Below are 18,437 nucleotides of genomic sequence, written 5' to 3'. Positions count from 1 at the left end.
TTATTCAAGGACAGAAACTCCCCCCCCCCCCCATTTATTATAAAATTCTTTTTCTTCAATGTATTTCGAAATAAGGGGGAGGTGGTTTCAGTGATTGTTACGCACTTTAAGGGAAGGCCCAAAACTAATGATAGATAGATACCTTGCAAACGTGGTTAATTCCATTCTCATGTAGGACAATAGCGACCTCTGGACTTGTACGGATCAGGCTGGTCAGAAAATCTTCGAACGCTGACAAAGTACCACGCTCTATTCCTGTCTTGGGACGAACTTTGAACAAGGTTCTAAAAAATATATAACAAGATTAGTTTTCACCTTTTCAAGACAAAATTTTTTTTTCTTTTCTTGAACAGACATACCTACACGCTACATAGAACGCCGAGAAATAATTTTTTGAAACTTAAAAGCTAAAAAAGTGTAAAATTTCATTTAAACAGGCATACATACATCCAAAAATCCAATGAAAAAATGAGCATAACAACTTTTTGGGGAGTTCCTTAAAGCATTAAAAAATTGAATTGATGGAAGAAGTAAAAACTAGATGCCTTTTCTCAAAAATGCGATTAAAGTTAATAACAGCTACATCCACTTTACTATAAAATGAGTACACTACAATATTAAATTAAAACAATAGAAGGGTACCTAATGGTTTAAATAACTGTATGTCCCCACCCCATAGACCCTGTGTCGACTTTCAATTGCGTCTTTGAATTTAAGCCAATAGCGTAGGAAATATTAACACAGCCAGGTCGCTAAAAAATAGCAAAAAACAAGCAAACGAGCTAATCTTATCTAATTTAGATTCTATAAATAGGTATATATAAAAATGAATGGTTTATATTTATGAATATTAAAAGTTGATCTAAGCTGGTTTTCTAAACTATCAGTTTGATAAAACTTGCCAAAGTTCTGAAAGGTTGTAAGCCTCTTTCTCCGGGATAGAGAGATAGATATATCCTTATATTATTTATCCTAAGAATAAATACCTAGCTAAAATAAATCCAAACTGACTATCAACGTACAAACTTAATCCCACCATAACTACAAAAACCCAAAAAACCAGATTTACAGGGATAAATATATATAACACAAAAATAAAGTAACAGGATGTTTGTGTGTCTGTGTGTTTGTATGTTTGTACCGAAGGATCTCGCTGACCGCTGAACCGATCGGAATCTCCTTAACAGGGTAGCTTCTCATAGGTCCCGGAAAGGTTTATAACTATTTTCTTGGGGGATGGGACACCCCCAACCCTCCAAAAAATGAAAAATCCCCCTCCCAAAAAAAAAATTTTTTTTTAATTTTTTTAACTAAAATTAAAAATGAGGGAGAGAGGGGCACCCCCCCCCCCAAAAAAAAAAAATTAAAATCTAAAATAAGAAATTTAATTTTTAAATTCGACTCTCTCCTCCTCAAGTGCCCCTAGAGGCCTCTAGGGGCGTAGCCGCTAGTATAATTCAAAGTAGAACGATGTCTGTCGGTCTGTATTTCTGAAACTTAAGATATCGGTAACCACTGAACCGATCGGATTCTACTCTTCAGGGTATATACCTATTGGTCCTGTTGTGGTTTTAAGCTATTTTCTTGGGGGGTGGGACACCCCCAACCCCCCCAAAAACAAAAAAATCCACCCCGATTTTTTTTTTTTTTTTTTTGCTGAAGATTTACTTGGTCCTTTATGTTTTGTAGAAGATTTTGATTTCCTTCGTCCTTTATGTTTTGTAGAAGATTTCCATGGACCTTTAACGAATTTCACCTTAATTTTTTTATCACCTCTTGGGGCAAAGCCCCTAGAGGCTAGGGGCGAAGCCGCTAGTATATAATTCAAAGTAGAACGATGTCTGTCGGTCTGTATTTCTGAAGCCTAAAATATCGGTGACCGCTGAACCGATTCAGGACAATAATGTTTTTCTCATGTGAAGTTTTCTTCTTAAAATAGCTTAAAACCACCGTATGGTAGAGCCCAATCAGTTCAGCGGTTACAGAGATCTTGAGCTTTAGACAGACAGACGGACAGACATTGTTCTACTTTGTATTAAAGAGATATTTAGTAAATGTAATCTTAAAAGTCACGTTTAGATTTATTTTATTGCAGTTTTATCAATGAATAAAACCCTGTTCCAATTTTAACTTTGTTACAGGGCAAGTTTGATTAAATTAAACCAAATTTAATTTTTCTTGTTGCAAACAATTTTTATCAACAAAAATTTTAGAGGTGTTTTAAAACAGGAAATGCGCTTAGATTAAAATTATAGGTACAACAAAAGTATAATCCGCTTACTAAGTAAATAATATCAAGTTCTTATAAGTAAAACTAAATAATGAATAGAGGGAAAGGGGGGGGGGGGCGGTTCTAGGCTCGCTAGTCTCTTTTAGGGAAAGCACGTATGATTCATTTACCTGACAATTTCCTGAGCCCAGCCGGAGTCCACGATAAAGTCTGCCAACCAGGGCAACACTTGCATCACATTTGATAGAACCTGGGTAATAGATATATATTATTATTATGCAGATGTTGCATCACATTTGATAGAACCTGGATAATAGATATATTATACTTGGATGTTGCATCACATTTGATAGAACCTGGGTAATAGACATTATATATTATTATGCGGATGTTGCATCACATTTGATAGAACCTGGGTAATAGATATTATATATTATTATGCGGATGTTGCATCACATTTGATAGAACCTGGATAATAGATATATTACTACTTGGATGTTGCATCACATTTGATAGAATCTAGGGAAATGGAAATATTTTTATTTGGATATTAAATCAGAATTCCAAAGTAGTGATCATTGCAGCTGGCTAAAATAACGGTACCTCCATCCAACCACTTTACCCCACTATACCTCCACACGAATTGGATAAATGAACTAACCAAAAAATGAGGTCCATATTGGCACGCTAAATTGACGACAAATTTTCCTCTGTCGGTGAGATGTCGTGTCTAAGTCTTGTCCACACCACATCGGGCTAATGATGTTAAAAATGGTACTAACACATGACACTAAGAGTGCAAAAAAAGGGAATGCCTTGGCCCAACAACAGGCGTAACTCATTACACTGCACAGTTAAGAATTCCAGATAAAGGTCTTGAAATCAAAGGGTTGGTTGTCTGTTACTTAATCTAATATACTTGGGTAATAGATTATCGCATTACATTAAAAGCGGATTATGCTCTGGCTTCTCTAGATGTTCACTTAGGAGGAGAATCGAAGGAGAATCCCGCTCTAACGAGGTACCTGCATGCCCAGGTACCAGAGATCAATCAGGTCATTCCAGTGCTCAATATAAGGAGTCGACACAACCAGTTCTTCTTCTTCCCGGGCCTCCTCACAGTTGTGGGCATCCCACAGGAATCTTACCACAGCCTAAATAGATAGATAAATTATAGCTGGATGTACAGATAGATACATAAGTATATATATAGATAGATACAATCAGAACTTCTTTAAGTGCATCCTTACAGATTATAGATTAAAGAGATTGCAGATAAGATATGCATGAATCTAGTCCCTTGGAACTCTCATTAGCTCACCTCACTTAAACCAACTATGAGTTAAAAATAAGTTCTTATTACTTTACAGTTTGGGTTGAAATTGTTATAACTTATAATAAACCTGGTACAAAATTGATAGTACTAAGAAAGAAACTATAATATATAAGTTTAATAATACCATTTGACAGGTTGAGTGCCAATATCATATTCAATTTATTCTAGATTTAGTTTTTTTTTTTATAAAATATTAGTAGTCTGTCACTATAAATAATACAAGTGGCTGTACTGCTAGCATCAACACAGCTAATAGTAAAACAATGCAATGCAGTTTATTTTTAATCAATTGAACAAAAGTATTGCTTAATTTAAAATAGTTTCCATTTACTGAAATTAATAATCAATATCTCATTTTCTTCACTGGTAAAAGTGTTAGACTAAAAAACACTTTTGTTCCATTTAGGGATGGCAATCCGTCAAAATTTTGGACCAGATTCGGATTCTTACAAGAATCCGTCCAAAAAATGGCAGATTCCCGCGGATTCCGGATTCTAGCAATATTTCAAAAGGCTTTTTTTAAAATCAAAAAAATTAAGAGCTACATATGTCCTAAAAATTAATGTTCTTTGTGTTCTTTATAATTCACTTCCGAGAATCGAACCAGATTTTAAAAGATTTGATATATACCTAATGATGATAATCTTTGCCTTCAAAAAGGGGAAGTTGAAAGAAAAAACTCAAGACGCTAATTTTAGCCTACCAATTAAGAATCCGAATCCGCTATTAAAAAACGGATTCCGGATTTGGATTCCAAAGTTGGCCAAAAATTGGGCGGATTCCGGACCCCGGATACGGATTGCCAACCCTAATTTATTGACATTGTGATATTGTCATAGAAAATCTGGGACACAATTCATAATTCTAAAAAGAACCTAAATTGATTTTATAATGAAATTTGACAGGTCGAGTGCCAATATCATATTCAATTTATATTAGATTATTTTTTATAAGAAACGTTAGTAGAACAAGTGGCTGCTGCTCCCCTAGCATCAACACAGCTAATAGTAAATAAATAGTGCTTTTTCATCAATATAACAAAAGTATTGCTTAATTTTTACTAAGAAATAAGGTATAACCAACAAGCGAAATAAATATAAAATAATTGTAATGCCCCCCCAACGACAGCTGAAAAACACGTACAGGTTTCTTGATTTTTTCCTGAATTAATTTCGTTATTGATATAAGCTGATTTAAACTACTTTACATTGACAGAAATTAATCATCAATATCTCATTTTCTGTACTGGTAAATTTGTTAGACTAAAACACACTTTTCTTCCATTAAAACAAAACACTGTACAATACATCGAACAAGTAAACCTTTGACAAAAAGTAGCGTAGCAATAGCAATTTTGATAAAAATTGAAACCTGTATGAATCTGTAGATAGAATAGTCTGTTGATTTAGGTCTGCGAGAATGTTTCTGTAATATTAGAAGACCAAGAACTACTAGATTTCCATATAACACTAGAACCTAAAATAAATAGTTTTATCAATAAGAATACTCAGGGCGACCACTCCAAAACAAAAAAAATATAGTATTTTTATAGTATATTTTTTTAATCCATATAGTATATATAGTATATTTTTTAAAACTCATATAGTATGATATAGTATCGGATTTAGAATTATAAAGTAATACTACATAGTATATACATCATCAATAATAACTCAAAGCATAGCTGTTATCAAAGCAATTTCACATATAAGGGGCTTACTCTGTGATTATTAGGCTAGGTATTAATGTGAGACTATAGGTTATTTAGGATAAAAGTTTACTTTTGGTTAGTATTTCACATATATTTAATCATTTTTTTGATAGGTCTCAGGTTCAGGTGCTGCAGGCTATCTGGAAGGTGGTTTCTGGACAAGTAAAACAATATAAAGTTCTGTTTGAAGAGTTAGAGATCAACTTATAAAACAAAATATGCATCTTTTTGGATGTTATTCACATAAATGAAGAAAAAAATTAAAATAGGCCTCCAAGTTCTGGTCTTGCAGGCCTCCAGGTCCACTCTAGACAGGTTGAATATTTTTTTTATTTGAAGAATATGCATCTTTTTGGATGTTATTCACATAAATGAAGAAAAAAATTAAAATAGGTCTCCAAGTTCTGGTCCTATAGGCCTCCATGTCCACTCTGGACAGGTAAAAAATTCAAACTTCTTATTTGAAGAGTTAGAGGTCAACTTACAAAAAAGAATATGCATCTTTTTGGATTAACATAACATAACTGAAGAAAAAAATTAAAATCGACCTCTAAGTTCTGGTCCTGCAGACTCTGGACAGGTAAAAATCAAACTTCCCTAAATTGAACAGTTAATGGTATATTTGTTACCTAAACAAAATGAGCTTATATTTGGAAGTTCTTTATATATTTGAAGGAAAAAATAAAATTGGCCTTCATGTTTAAGAGCTGCAGTCCTCCAGGTGGACTCTGTACACGAATAAAATAAAAATCTTAAATTTAAGGAGTTTATTAAACAACATAAGCATCTTTATAGATGTTATTTATAAGTTTAAAGAAAAAAATGACAACCGACCTCCAGGTTTTGATGCTGCAGGCCTCCATGTGGACTCTGGACAGGTAAAAACAAAATTTCTTATTTATGTAGTTAGAGGTTAGTTTTAAAACACCATAAGCATCTTATTAGATGTTATTTACATATCTAAAGAAAAAATACAATTGACATCCAGGTCCAGGTGCTGCAGGCTTCCATGTAGACTCTGTCCAGAGATAACCTGGAGGCCTGAACTTGAACTCTTCAAATAAGAAATTTGAGTCTTTTACCTGTCCTAAATGAACCTGAACTTGGAACCCGTTATGTTATATTATCCAAGTAAATGCATATTCTGTTATATAAATAGACCTCTAACTCTTCATATAAGAAATTTGATTGTTTACCTGTTCAGAGTGGACCTAAAGGCCTGCAGGACCTGAACTTAGAGACTGATTTATATATTTTCTTCAAATATGTTAATAAGATAAAAAAAAAAATACATATTCTGTTTTATAAGTTGACCTCTAACTCCTAAAATAAGAAATTTGATTTTTTACCTGTCCAGAGTGGAACTGGAGGCCTGCAGGGCTTGACCCTGGGGCTAATTTTAAATTTTTTTTCAGGTATGTTAATAACATCCAAAAAGATGCATTTTCTGTTATATAGGTTGACCTCTAACTCTTCAAACAAAAAAATTGAAGTTTTACCAGTCCAGAGTGGACCTGGTGGCCTGCAGGACCAGAAATTGGGAGGCCAATTTCAATTTTTTTCTTCAGATATGTTAATAACATCCTGAAAGATGCATATTCTGTTTATTAAGTTGATCTCTAAATCTTACAATTTTTTTACCTGTCCAGAAAACAACTTTTAGCCTGCAGCACCTGAACCTGGAAACTTATCCAAAAAAAATTATTAAATATAAGTGAACTACTACCCAAAAGTAAACTTTTATCCCAAAATTCCTATAGTCTCACATTGATACCTAGCCTCTCACGGAGTAAGCGAAAGTGGTAAAACCTCCCCTTACCCTTAAGTTAATTCTATGAAAAATAACTGATATTTAAATCATAATCACAAACAAAAATATATTTTAAAGGATTTTCTTCATCTCTTTTTTACTGTACCTAGAGCTTTATGCATTTTTGTCGTATCACAGTATCTTTTGAGCCCCCCGCAGGGGCTAGAAATAGGAGAAGACCTACTGTGAAAATAAGACAAAATGCTCCTTAAGAGGCGTTGTCACAAAACTGACAATATTCGTTTTTTGTTATATAAATGTAATATTATATAGTATATATAGTATATATAGTAAATTTTGGTCAAGTTAAGGTAATAATATATAGTATATATAGTAAATTTTGGTCATATAGTATGATATAGTATCCAAATTCATCCTATATAGTATAAATAGTATATGTAGTATGCAGTGGTCGCCCTGAATACTCTTTTGTCTCATCGTAATATAATTTAGCAGTGTTCCAAGGATATTAAAATAAAAAATTAAATGATAGAAACCAGTTTTGTCAAAAATCTTATGATTTTTAAAATTTGAATATTCGTGGAAAATTGTGTAATACGATGCTATACAAAACATGATTTTCAGTATGGCTGTTGACCAGTTCTTATCCAGTGGATATTGATTAATTTCAAAGCCATACGGTAGAAGATTTTGTTCTACTGCATTTCACGGTAAAATATTGCTGGTAACGAATATTGCTAAAAATCTATGAATCTTAAAGGCTGCTAGCTGCCAAACGGTTGAACGTACAGATCATGCCCACACACTGTTTTAAGCGGTATAAGAAGGCCTACAAATAATCTGGAATAGCCATAATTCAATAATGCATAATTATCTCGCAGTGCAGATAAATGCGCGAAAAAGGCCTATTTCACGCGTTTTTTCTTCAGTGAAGCTTTCCCTGTGTATCATGGGATCTTGCTTTTCCAGATTATTTGTAGGCCTTCTTATGCCGCTTAAAATGGTGTGCGGGTATGATCTGTACGTTAAGCCGTTTGGCAGCAAGCAGCCTTTAAAATTATTAGATTTTTGGCAATATTCGTTACCAGCAATATTTTACCGTGAACTGCAGTAGATCCGAAGATTTTCTTAAACATATTTTAATCTTCAGGTATAGAACGGATTCACAACTTTTAGAGCCAAACAATAAAGGATCTAAAATATATCTAATTTAGCAAATAGATTATCCAAATTATTTAAAAATCACTTATTAATTAATTTCCCAGCAATTTTATTTTATATTCATTATCAAATTAATAAAATTTAGAAATGCGCAATTTTAAGTTTCAATTTTATTGGAAGAATAAATCTAATCTGAACAGGGATCTTCAGGGATAAGACAATGGACGAAAATAGATATTCGTCCACAATGATGAGAAACATTATTACCCTTTCTTTAGATAAAATTATCATTTAAGAAGTTTAAAAATGCATTATTCAGAAAAGGAACTCAAATTTTTTTGAATGAAATAACGCGGCTATAACAACATATCTACAGTATAGATACAGATTACTGCCTCCCACCTTTTTCCAATGACCTTTTTCTTCTGCTAACAAATTGTTTTCTGTTACTTGGCTGCGTTAATATTCACGAAACCATTGGTTGTTTTAAAAGACCCAATTGAGAGTCGGCACAAGGTCATTGCGATAGGGAAATACAGTTATTTAACTCCTTTCCCGGCCCCTCTAGTGTTTTATTCCAATTCTATAACCTTTGAGTACCAGTGTAATTGAACATCCAAATGTCCCCTCCCTCCATGAATCTAATAGTGTACTTAACCTGGAATGTAGTAATTTGAAAATGTTTGTGATGCACTTGGTGAGATAATACTAAAACTAACGCAACTTTTCTTATTTTTGGCTTATTTTCTAGACTTTGTTTACCTGTCCCCAATATGACCTAATCTAAAGCACAATTAAACGAAACTAACCCCCTTCACCTTTTTTAAGATAAGGGATAGAAGAGGTTTATGTTCGTCTAGGCACTTTAGGGAAACCACCCAAATTTCCAAGTTTCTTACCTCTCCATTATTTTCTAACGATGGCAATGTATTCATAACAAATTTGAGAATGTGGAAAAATACTTGGTCATCCTCCACCACCTAGGCAAACAATGGATATACAATATACCTGGATATTATGACAGAGCACAATTGTCGTTAATTTAGGTTGCTAACTTAGACAACACTTATTGGTCAGTTCGTTCATCTAGTTGTTAAGGGAGGGAATGGGTTAAGGGGGATAGTTGGGGGGAAGGGGGTAGCTAGCTACAAGTTTCACTTAATCATAGATTATGAGAATTGTTATTTCTCGCATCGTATTATAAACGGCTTTCAGCGGATATAGAATGTACAATTATGAGAATAAAACTAGTTTTTTTGACCCCGAGGTGACGAATGCACCGGCTAAAAAAACTGGTTTTAATCTTATGATTGTACATTTTTATATTAGTAGAAAGCTGGATATAATACGATGCTAGACATAGTTTTTTCGTATGGATGAGAACCGGACATTAACACTTGTATAGTGTCAGAACTGAATAATATTAATCAGAATATAAATGTATATTAGTCAAAGCAAAATTGTAAGTAAATTTGTTGAAAAACTGCTTGATACAGGATAATGTTTATGGACATACTTACATTTTTAGGACTTCATTATAGAGTTGCTTCGCTTACAACATTATACTTTGTTGTTCCAGGAATCAATATACTAAAATTCAGATCCATCGGATGAATAGATCACATAAAAATTTGTTGTTAATAAAGTAAAAAAAAATCAACATGTTTAAAATGGACGTACAGACATTTTGGTAATGATTATAGAGTTGCTACGCTTTCTAAATCGTACCTAACTACTACAGAAATCACCACGCAAAGTTTGAAATCGATAGGACAATTCTAACAAATCTAACAAAAAAAGCTATCCGTTACGGACGTTCGGACGGACCGACCCTAATTATAGAAAAGCTTCGCTTTTAAAAAGATAACCTGCCTTTGTTTCAAGTACAACAAGATTCATCAGAATATTACAGATTGTTGTCATGGCATACTGAAATAAAATTTTAATTGATTTGCGGATTTTTTTGTTTAAACAGTAGGTAATATTAATCAAACCCCTACTTAACAGGTCTTTGCTTTTCACAATAGGCATAGAATTCAAAATGGGATGGTACAACTTTTCTATTTGTATATTTTATCCAATGATCTTAAAACATTAGGCAATGGATAAATTAATATACATCTATTCTGCAGATTAGATGGTTGAAAAGTTTGGAACCAATACCTAGTTTGGAACCAAACAATCAAAATTTAGTAAAAGTACCCAAAGTTTTTAAAATAATATAATTTTAAAAATTAGGGTGCTACTTTAATTTACAGTAACCACTCCCAACCTGCTCAAATCTGAATAACTGCGTAGCATACCTTAGAATTAACCATCTCAAACTTGGCGTTGTCAATCATGTAGAAAGGTTCTGCCACGTCTGCACTGTCTTCTGCCTCTGCCTACAAATAGGTATTCATCACATCGTATTATAGACAGCTTTCTGCGGATATTAAAACAAAAAATCCTAAGATTAAAATCAGCTTTGTTAGCCCCTAGGGGCAGAAGGCTAGGGCTAAGAAATTTGATATTAATTTTAAAATTTTTTTGTTTAATATTCGTAGCAAATTGTCTGTAATGCGATGATGATATACGTGGTTTTTCAGCATGGATGAGATCAAGTTCTAATCCACCGGATATTAATCAGTTTCGAAGCCATAGGTACTGGAAAATATATCAAAATTTAAAGATTTACCAAAACAAAATTATTAGAAATTTTTTTGTTTTTTAGTCATCCAATAAGAGAGCATAATTTTGAAACTTTGGGAACCAGTGTAATTAACCGTTGAATGTCTATTCCTTCCTTATTGTTTCCTTAGTAGTTTTTAGTAGACTGTGAGTAATAACGCATTATTAAATTTTCTGGCATAAAACACTTTTCAATTTCACAATAAAACGTTTAGCATAACAAAAGAATGTAAAACATTTCATTTTTTAAAAATATTTTGTTTAAAAACTCAATATTTAATACTTTTCAAGTTATAAAATTGTTTTACTTTAGAAAAAGTAGAACAAAACTGTGCAACAATGAATGATTTATATAAATTACAAGGATGCCAACATCCATAAAAAAAAAATCTATAAAGGGAGAAGCGGATGTGACACTTTTTAAAACCAAACCTTAAAATCAAAGGAACTCAACTAAAAAAATGAGTTACAGCACTGAAATTTGGCATGGCAGCTGCTTTAATGAGGAACAATGTGGAACTGTACTCTGGTAAAGTGATGCTCGCAGATGGCTAATAAAACGATACACCCCATCCCCAACCTTCCAATCCTACTGAATGAACAAACTGACCAATCAATGAGGTCTATATTAGAAAACTAAACAGATTTTCCCCTGTCAATATATCCACTTATTTCTTATATCCATTAATATAATAGTTATTTCTTTCATCGTATTATAAACGGCATCCGTGGATATAGAATGTACAATTATAAGATTAAAACAAGTTTTTTTTTAGCCTCGAGGTGCCGAAGGCACGGGCTAAAAAACTGTTTTTAATCTTATGATTGTACATTTTTATATTCGTAGAAAGCTGGAAATAATACGATGCTAGACATAGTTTTTTCGTATGGATGAGAACCGGTTCCTATCCACCGGATTCGAATGAATACGAGAAAATATTTTACCTGTTCTTCTAACCATTTCTTATAGCTGTCGAATATTGTCCAATGATAGGATATGTACGCAAACAAGATTTCCTTAAAATATATTTCATTAAAAAAATGCTATAACTATACCTACACTGGCGGATACGTCCCTAGAGGTCTCATGGAGCACTTGAGATGGGGGGGGAAAGTGGACCTCCATTTTTATTTAAAAAAATAAAAGTCTACATTTTTGTATGGAGGGGTAATTTTCTAAAGGATTTGTTTTCTCTAGGGAGGGTGGTGGTACCCTTCCCCTTTAAATACTTGCAAACCTTCCTAGGACATAAGAAAAGCTTCGCTGTAAAAGAGAAACATATAGGTTCCGTGGCTAGCGAGATCCTTCTTTAAACACGGACATCCTGTTACTTTTATATTTAGATAAAATTATGGAAATCATTCGTAAAATTATACCTACACATATTGAAATTCTTACGTTCGACGTTAGTAAAGTAATAACAAAGGAATAGGAAGTATTTTCATACTGTTGATTACTGAGTCCTCACTGACACAAAGACAAACTAAATAAATAGAGTAGTTGCGCACCTAAGCACTACTTAGGTCTAGACTTTAAGAAATGAGAGCTAAACACACACTAACACACACAGATGTAGGGACGGACGACCACCTTATATGTGTAGAGTATCTGCGCTTCTTCATAGAACAGTAGTACCTGTATTTTCATTTGAATAAGAATTTGTCTTGGAGTTTGTTCCGAGACCAGATGGCAGAGGCCAGGCAACATAAACCGTAATGTGTCAGGGGTTACCTTAAAAAGCAACAATTAGTTGTACGCGGATAGAAAAATAAAAATAATGGTAATGTCCGACATGATATGAACTAATGGCAATACAGCGATAAAAAAAGTTATCTAGACTGTAGATTGCTTGCAAAGGCTATCTTAATTACTAGGCAAATCTAAAATTAGCATATATTTAAAGTCTTTTAGCTTTATACTAATGTTAGGGATCTAAATGGACAAGACAATGGCCAGTAAATTGATTAATATCCTTAATGATGACACACACAATTACCCTTTTAGTACATTTAAATAAGTGGTTGAAGCGTTTGAACACTCAACCTAATGAATCAACCCATCAAAATTAACTAAAGTCCCCAAAGTTGTTAAGCCAACGAATAAGAAAACACTATTGTAAAACTTTGAGGACAAGTGTAATAAACAGCCCAATGTCCCCTTCCTCCCTGAAATAATGTTTACCTGTCCCAGTCTTGTCATCATTGCACTGGCCTCCGTGGCCTCGGTAAAGTCGCGGAAATCTGTTGACCCTCGCCCAGGTAACATTGATAACTAGATAGACAAAGAGATAGATAGAAAGATAGATAGATAGCTAATTAGCAGTAGAGAAACTCAAAAATATGTAAAAAAAAGCTACTTGTCCTTTTATCTTTGCTGGAAATGATGTAAAAAAATCAAGAGGTCTAGCTTAAATCGCAACTGATAATACATTTGTCCAAAAGCGTTACGGACTGATGGACAGACATAGTGAATTATAGAGTAAGTTCGCTACTGAAAAAAGAAATTAGATAGGTAAATAACAGACAGCAAAACAGTTACAAATAGAAAAAAATCGATTCTTTCGCAAATTCAATAAATATAAATGTTTACCTTGGATAGTTTTTGAGATTCAAATGTTTCATTTGCCAACTGTAAAATAAATGGAAGTATTTCACAAACTTCTTCTCTATTGGCCATGGCCTCTTCCGCCAACCATGCTCCTATAATAGATAGATACATAGATATTAGATATACAGATAGATAGAAGCATAAAGAATTCAAGAATCAAAATTAATTTTTGCCGCATCACATATGTTCATTTATTTAGATTAATACCTATTAACATAAGGTGTAATTTCTTTTACAATTTAGGGATACATTTATTTATTATTCAATAGTAACTACGCTCTAGAGGACCCTAGAGGATGCCCCCCCCCCCCCCCCTACCATTCAATTGTAGTATAAAAAAAATAAAAGTTCAGACACCCCTGTAGGAAGGGAAAACCAGTAAGTCATACAATAGCACTGCCTAGTATAGCGGGACTTTAAAAATACCTATAAACCTTGCCAGGACCCTGTCAGAAGCTATATTTAAAGGAGAACCATATCGGTTCAGCAGTTAGCGAGACCTTAAGGTACAAACAGACAACCATACAGAGACCCTTTTACTTTATTACAAGGATTGTCCTACCCCTTAATATCCCTGTGATTATTACCTAATATTCTTATTGTGGCACACACAAAGAATTTCTTCTCATTGTTTTCTAAATGATGAGTTTGGGAACGAAGTGTCACAGCCATCTCTTGCAGAAACCTAGGATAGATAGATAGTTAGTTAAACAGAAGATAGATACTTAGACATAGGATAGATAAAATTTCTTACATATAAAACGTTTACAACACTACCTAATGCATCGATTTACTGAAAATATATCAAGTAACATTTAAATTGATGAAATAAATCTTTTCATAATAAATGCAAATGTCATATTATAGAAAATGTCTTCTGCAGAAGTTCTAATTAGCATACCTACCTAATTATTTAGAGAATTTTTTTTCTAAAGAGAAAATATTGGGAAGGTCATTCCATTTTTTTTGGGGGGGGGGGGGGGACAATTGGGTTGAAATGAATTTTTACATTAGGTTTAATAAAGTAATTAGAAGCATAATATGATTAATATTATATTCTTTAGTGTTCACAGCTATTCACCAAAGAAGTGAGAAACCACTGTGGGGTTAAAAAGGAGAAAGGCAGTCCTTAAAATTACAATGTGAGTGTTGAGTATTTACATCCCTTAACACCCCCGTACCACACACAACACTTTTTATATTAAAACCAATCATAAAAAATTTCAGCTGATGTAAATATCTTTTTAAAATCCCTAAACACCTTAAGTATTTCTTATTAATTAGGTATTCTTAAATGTTAATAAGAAATCTTGAAAAAAAGTAGCTCTTTGTTAGGGATGTTACCTTAGAATTGAAGCAAAGCCATTCTTCATAGCTGTATAAAGTTGACCTCTCTGTCCATGGTCCAGTAGGAGCAGGCGGTCACTTGCCATGTAACTCACAGCACTTTCAATTATGTAGTAACAACTTACTAAATATCATTTTATTTGTAAACATTTACCATCAATAAATGTTTATTCTGTACACCACCAAGTTGTTGATAAAGTATAAGCAGCTTAATTAACCATTACAGTGGTAAGGAAAATCAATTGAATTATGGATAATCTAATGATGATTTAATTAAAGAATCTTTAGTTATTTTGTATACCAAGTGATTCCTAGATTTTATTTATTTGGCATATTGAATTGACCCAAGTAAACATTTGAATTTTAATAATATCTACAGATAAAACAATTTCCTAAAAGTTCACTGTTGGTCATAATTTCGTCCAGAGTCTGTTCTTCTAGATGCATGATCACCTTAACAAAAATTAATAATAAACAAAATTAATTTTAAAGCACTGAAGGGGAGGGAGGGGGAGTCCATATGTAAAAAAAATTTGGGTTTTTTTCTAGGGGCGATTTCTATTGGCACAGTTAAAGTACCCTCCACCAAAATATTTCTAAACCTTCCCAGGACCTATGATAAGCTACATTGTAAGGAGAAACATATCGGATCAGTGTGGTTAGCGAGATCCTTCCGTATAGACAGACACACTAAAACATCCTGTTACTTTATTATATAATAATAAGGATATAAAAACAGCAGATCATACACTCAATAATAACATTATTTAACATAACATAAATACAACGAAAGAAATGCTTGAGTCAGGATTAATCCGTTAATTACGGAATCTAGCAATATTTTAAAGGTCTTTTTATAAATAAAAATTCTAGCCCCTACAGCGGCCAACTGTTAATCCTTACTTAACCTAACCTAACCTAAAATAAGCCATTAAAGCTACTGTGAAAAAACAATACAAAAAAAACTTTGGATGCTACCCACCATTTTACTTGTAGTTAAGAAACAATAAAATACGTTTTTAGGCGCTAAAAAGTCATACAAATAAACAATTCGGATCTGGGTCTAAAATCGTCAAAAAATTGGTTGGATCGCGGATTTCGGATTGCCAACCCTTATCTTAATAAAAATAAACTTACCTCTATGGTTGCTAAGTTTAGTATGATAAGAAAAAATCTGCCACGTTCTTGTGATTCCATATCTTCACTCAGACACCACTCAAAATCTAGAAGATTGGGTATTGATCACATTATGCGCTGGAATTGCAGAGAAGCTGCGCTTCCAATATTTCAACACAATTAAATGGGACTTTTTTAAGTTCTACGCTTTAGGTAAGCTTCACATATGTCCTTATTATTTTTAGATTTAGGTCATATGATAGTTTTTAGTCCCTTCCCTACTCCTTAGAATACAGTGGCGAGCCTCTATATGCCTGGGAACGCAGCCAATAGTGATGTATTTCAAAATGATCTTCTGTAAAAAGTCAAGTCTCCTTTCATACCTAAAGGTTTTCCCTACCTGAAACTTCAATGACTGCAGCCACTAGTTGCATAGCAGGATCTCTCTGTTTCTTACTAATCTTAGAGAACAATATGTCATGCAAGCCTAAAATAAATATAAAGTTATAATTTGTAATACCTACCTATTAAAATAAGGGCTCATAATTTAACTTCAGACCTTCGATGAAATCGTTAAGAACATATTATCATAGGTGTATAGTTAGTTTATATTGCAATATAAAGAGAACAATATGATATGCATGCAATAAACAATATGACAAACAATCCTTTTTCTTTCCGTTATTGAACTTTTTCCTGATGTTCTTATTATTCACTATTTATAGATTTGCTAAACTTTCAACAATTTAACCTCACATTCACAGGAATCTTATGCAACGTTTACAATTGATAGGACGATTCTAACATGAAGAAATTTTTACCTTTTTGTAGAAGGGGCAACCATGGATCCTCATCAAAATTACTTTTTGGAAAGCTCCGTAATATTGTTCTTATGACGTCACACAACTCAAATTTTGATTGATCCTGATAAAAATATATAGTTCATTAAAGAAAAATATATGTAGAATGTAGATTCAAATTATCGTACTACCTACCAATTAAAATAAATTTAAAAAAAACAAGGATTCCAATATATCAAAGTAAAAATAATAGCAACAAATATTTGGATCATGGAAAGAAAACGCAGTTTGTTTGATGTTGTTTGTTGTAGCCATGATTCTCTGAAGTTAGGACTCAGATGCACACGGAGACTGGAAGTGAGAATCCTTTGGCCAATCTTAGATTGGTAAGCTTCGCGCAGAGCTGATTGTATTCTATGTTACATTACAAGCTGACCCGCAATTCTCGTGGAAGCTACTCAATTATTACATCACCTTGGCCTAGAGTTTTGGCAGGTGTTCCATATTAAGCCATCCTAATTAATGGCACTCTCATACAAGGAGCATGGATTAGGGAAAGCATGGTTAGAGCTGCTTGATTTGTAGAATCCTAACTTACTACAAATCTCCCCCCTTACAACCCTAGGGCATCTTAGGGAAGGTTGAGTGATCATATTCTGACAAATTGCGACAGCATTTGTCAACCAAGTGCAAAGTCTATGTGGGGACTTGAACTCGGTTTCTCCCAACCACAGCGTAGTGCGCTAACCACTACACTATGGGACACCCATGGGAAAACGCAGTAGCAGATTTCACAGTAGCTTTGATAAGTTATTTTTGGTTAGGTAAAAGTTAATGATTGCCCCGTGAGGTTAGAGCCCCCCGCAGTGGATAGACATAGGAGAAAAGCTACTATGATAATGAGACGAAACCCGCAAATTCGTTTTCTTTTCATAATCCAGATATTATGACTAAAGAACATTCATTGGTCTGAATTTTATGATTTTTATAAATATTTGTGCAAAATTGTCTGTAATACGATGCTATACATAATTTGTCAGTATTACTGAGAATCAGTTCTAATCCAGCGGATATTATTCGGATTCGAAGCCATACTGGAAAATGTTTACCTGTAATAATGAAAACTCTCTACAGAACTTCATCATGAGATTATTGAAATCATCAGGTCCACTGTAAAAAAAAACAAAGTTTAATATCCTAAATTGAATTTGTTTAATCTTCGCTTAACAGTAATGCCCACTTGTTTTAGATAACTAAGAAGAATCATCAACTAACTATCAAAGGCCTCGAGAAAGTCAAAGAAATAATAAATCGATAATATATTATTAAGTTCATCACTGTTTACGCAAAAGTATCAGGATCCCCCCACCCTCCTTATTATTCTTATTTGTCTTTTAAATCAAAGTATTTTCTATTTGTAATTTATTTTAAAAAAGAGGCTATCTGTAATACAAAGTAGTAGGATGTCTCTCCGTCTGTCGGATGCTCAGTAGTATGCCCTAGCGCTGCTACTCTATATCTACTCTAATATCACCTGTAGTATGTTCTAGCGCTGCTACTCTATATCTACTCTATTATCACCTGTAGAGTGTCCTAGCGCTGCTACTCTATATCTACTTTATTATCACCTGTAGTATGTCCTAGCGCTGCTACTCTATATCTACTCTATTATCACCTGTAGTATGTC

At 33.4% G+C, this 18,437-nt stretch overlaps 1 protein-coding gene across 2 annotated transcripts in view; it reads right to left on the bottom strand.

Annotated features, from left to right (window-relative positions):
- The window catches only part of Neurochondrin (neurochondrin), a 48,111-nt gene that overhangs the window by 5,053 nt on the left and 24,621 nt on the right, over window positions 1–18,437 (bottom strand). For both annotated transcript variants that reach the window (XR_013882317.1, XM_080171614.1), the window contains exons 12-29: window positions 17,860–17,920; window positions 16,772–16,874; window positions 16,351–16,437; window positions 15,972–16,057; window positions 15,232–15,287; window positions 14,832–14,963; window positions 14,075–14,172; window positions 13,470–13,579; window positions 13,062–13,151; window positions 12,516–12,611; window positions 11,825–11,896; window positions 10,513–10,593; window positions 10,082–10,138; window positions 9,109–9,189; window positions 4,938–5,042; window positions 3,256–3,384; window positions 2,401–2,480; window positions 143–284 (exon numbers count right to left, since the gene is read on the bottom strand). Coding sequence is in view for 1 of the 2 variants with exons in the window: in XM_080171614.1 (XP_080027740.1) it covers window positions 143–284; window positions 2,401–2,480; window positions 3,256–3,384; window positions 4,938–5,042; window positions 9,109–9,189; window positions 10,082–10,138; window positions 10,513–10,593; window positions 11,825–11,896; window positions 12,516–12,611; window positions 13,062–13,151; window positions 13,470–13,579; window positions 14,075–14,172; window positions 14,832–14,963; window positions 15,232–15,287; window positions 15,972–16,057; window positions 16,351–16,437; window positions 16,772–16,874; window positions 17,860–17,920 (1,666 nt within the window). In the remaining variant the exon portion in view is untranslated. The remainder of the gene's footprint in view (window positions 1–142; window positions 285–2,400; window positions 2,481–3,255; window positions 3,385–4,937; window positions 5,043–9,108; window positions 9,190–10,081; window positions 10,139–10,512; window positions 10,594–11,824; window positions 11,897–12,515; window positions 12,612–13,061; window positions 13,152–13,469; window positions 13,580–14,074; window positions 14,173–14,831; window positions 14,964–15,231; window positions 15,288–15,971; window positions 16,058–16,350; window positions 16,438–16,771; window positions 16,875–17,859; window positions 17,921–18,437) is intronic.

Source organism: Acartia tonsa, chromosome 9, assembly GCF_053477335.1.
Source record: "Acartia tonsa isolate MP-2025a chromosome 9, ASM5347733v1, whole genome shotgun sequence".
NCBI lineage: Eukaryota > Metazoa > Arthropoda > Copepoda > Calanoida > Acartiidae > Acartia > Acartia tonsa.
The sequence above is the reverse complement of the archived record's forward strand: the minus strand, read 5'-3'. Positions and strand labels throughout refer to the sequence as shown.